The 1,054-nt window shown below is 39.0% G+C and overlaps 1 protein-coding gene across 1 annotated transcript in view; it reads left to right on the top strand.

The window, feature by feature from the left end:
* The window catches only part of LOC105267856 (carbonic anhydrase 2), a gene marked incomplete at its 5' end in the record, with an annotated part of 3,716 nt that extends 2,662 nt beyond the window's left edge, over positions 1-1,054 (top strand). The window contains 4 exon segments of the mRNA XM_011306988.1: positions 6-157; positions 255-360; positions 430-660; positions 746-1,054. Coding sequence (XP_011305290.1) covers positions 6-157; positions 255-360; positions 430-660; positions 746-850 — 594 coding nt within the window. The 3' untranslated portion in view covers positions 851-1,054.

Genomic DNA, 1,054 nt, shown 5'->3' with positions numbered 1-1,054 from the left:
TAATTTCAGTCGAAATTCATCCCGTCTGGAGAAATAATGCTTATAGACCATATTTAAGTGGTGGGCCACTCCGAAGTCAATATGTCGTGGAGCAATTTCATTTTCACTGGGGGCAAAATAACAATGTAGGAAGCGAACATACATTTAGAGGCGGAAGGTAAATAATAATAATCAGCATCATCATTGCTTTCAAGGAGTTAATCATTCCCTGACTGCAAAATTTTTTCTTCCAATCCATTTACAAACCCCCACAGATCTTCGATGGAACTTCATATTGTTCATTGGAAACGGGAATACGGCTCATTTGCTGCAGCTATGCAGAGACGAGATGGATTAGCTGTAATTGCTGCTCTTTATCAGGTAGGACTTTCATCTTACTCTTAATTCATTCTATTATCTTAATTTACAATTAAAATAATCAAATCGTAGCCCAGTACAGGTAGGTCGTCTAATGGAATACAGCAAATCTGGAGACAGCTCCGGAATCTTCGACAGGAGAATTCTGCGGTCCAAGTGAGTCCCTTCCCACTATCTGATTTCGGTCTTCTGAATCCCACCCACAGATACATGAGTTACTTCGGATCTTTGACAACTCCTACGTGTAATGAGGCAGCTACGTGGCTAGTGGCACTGAATTTGTTTCCTATTAGCAACAATGAGGTGCTTTTGTGCAATTAATTTATGAAATTTCAATGATAATACCATATTTTTACAGCAGCTCACTTACGATTTTTCTCATCAACAGTTGCGGGATATCCGGCTAGTTAGACTGCGTCACGGCGATCGTCATAATTACCGGCCTCTCCAGAGACTGAATAATCGCCGATTCACCTCTTACCGTTCATATTGAAATTCGTAATTGCTAAAAAAATTTTCGACAATTACAACTGCCCAGGGAAAATTCATCTTCAATCTGCGGACTAGTCCATGTTGTTTTCAATTGGCTCTTCACATTGGGTACTTTTTATTTTTGAATTATCAATTATTCACTTCTGTAATCAATTTGTGAGAGAACAAGAATAAATCGACTGCAGTGGTTTCGAAACTTGGAAAA

The sequence above is a fragment of the Fopius arisanus genome, unplaced genomic scaffold (genome assembly GCF_000806365.1).
Source record: "Fopius arisanus strain USDA-PBARC FA_bdor unplaced genomic scaffold, ASM80636v1 scaffold00050, whole genome shotgun sequence".
In the NCBI taxonomy this organism is placed as follows: domain Eukaryota; kingdom Metazoa; phylum Arthropoda; class Insecta; order Hymenoptera; family Braconidae; genus Fopius; species Fopius arisanus.
The sequence above is the reverse complement of the archived record's forward strand: the minus strand, read 5'-3'. Positions and strand labels throughout refer to the sequence as shown.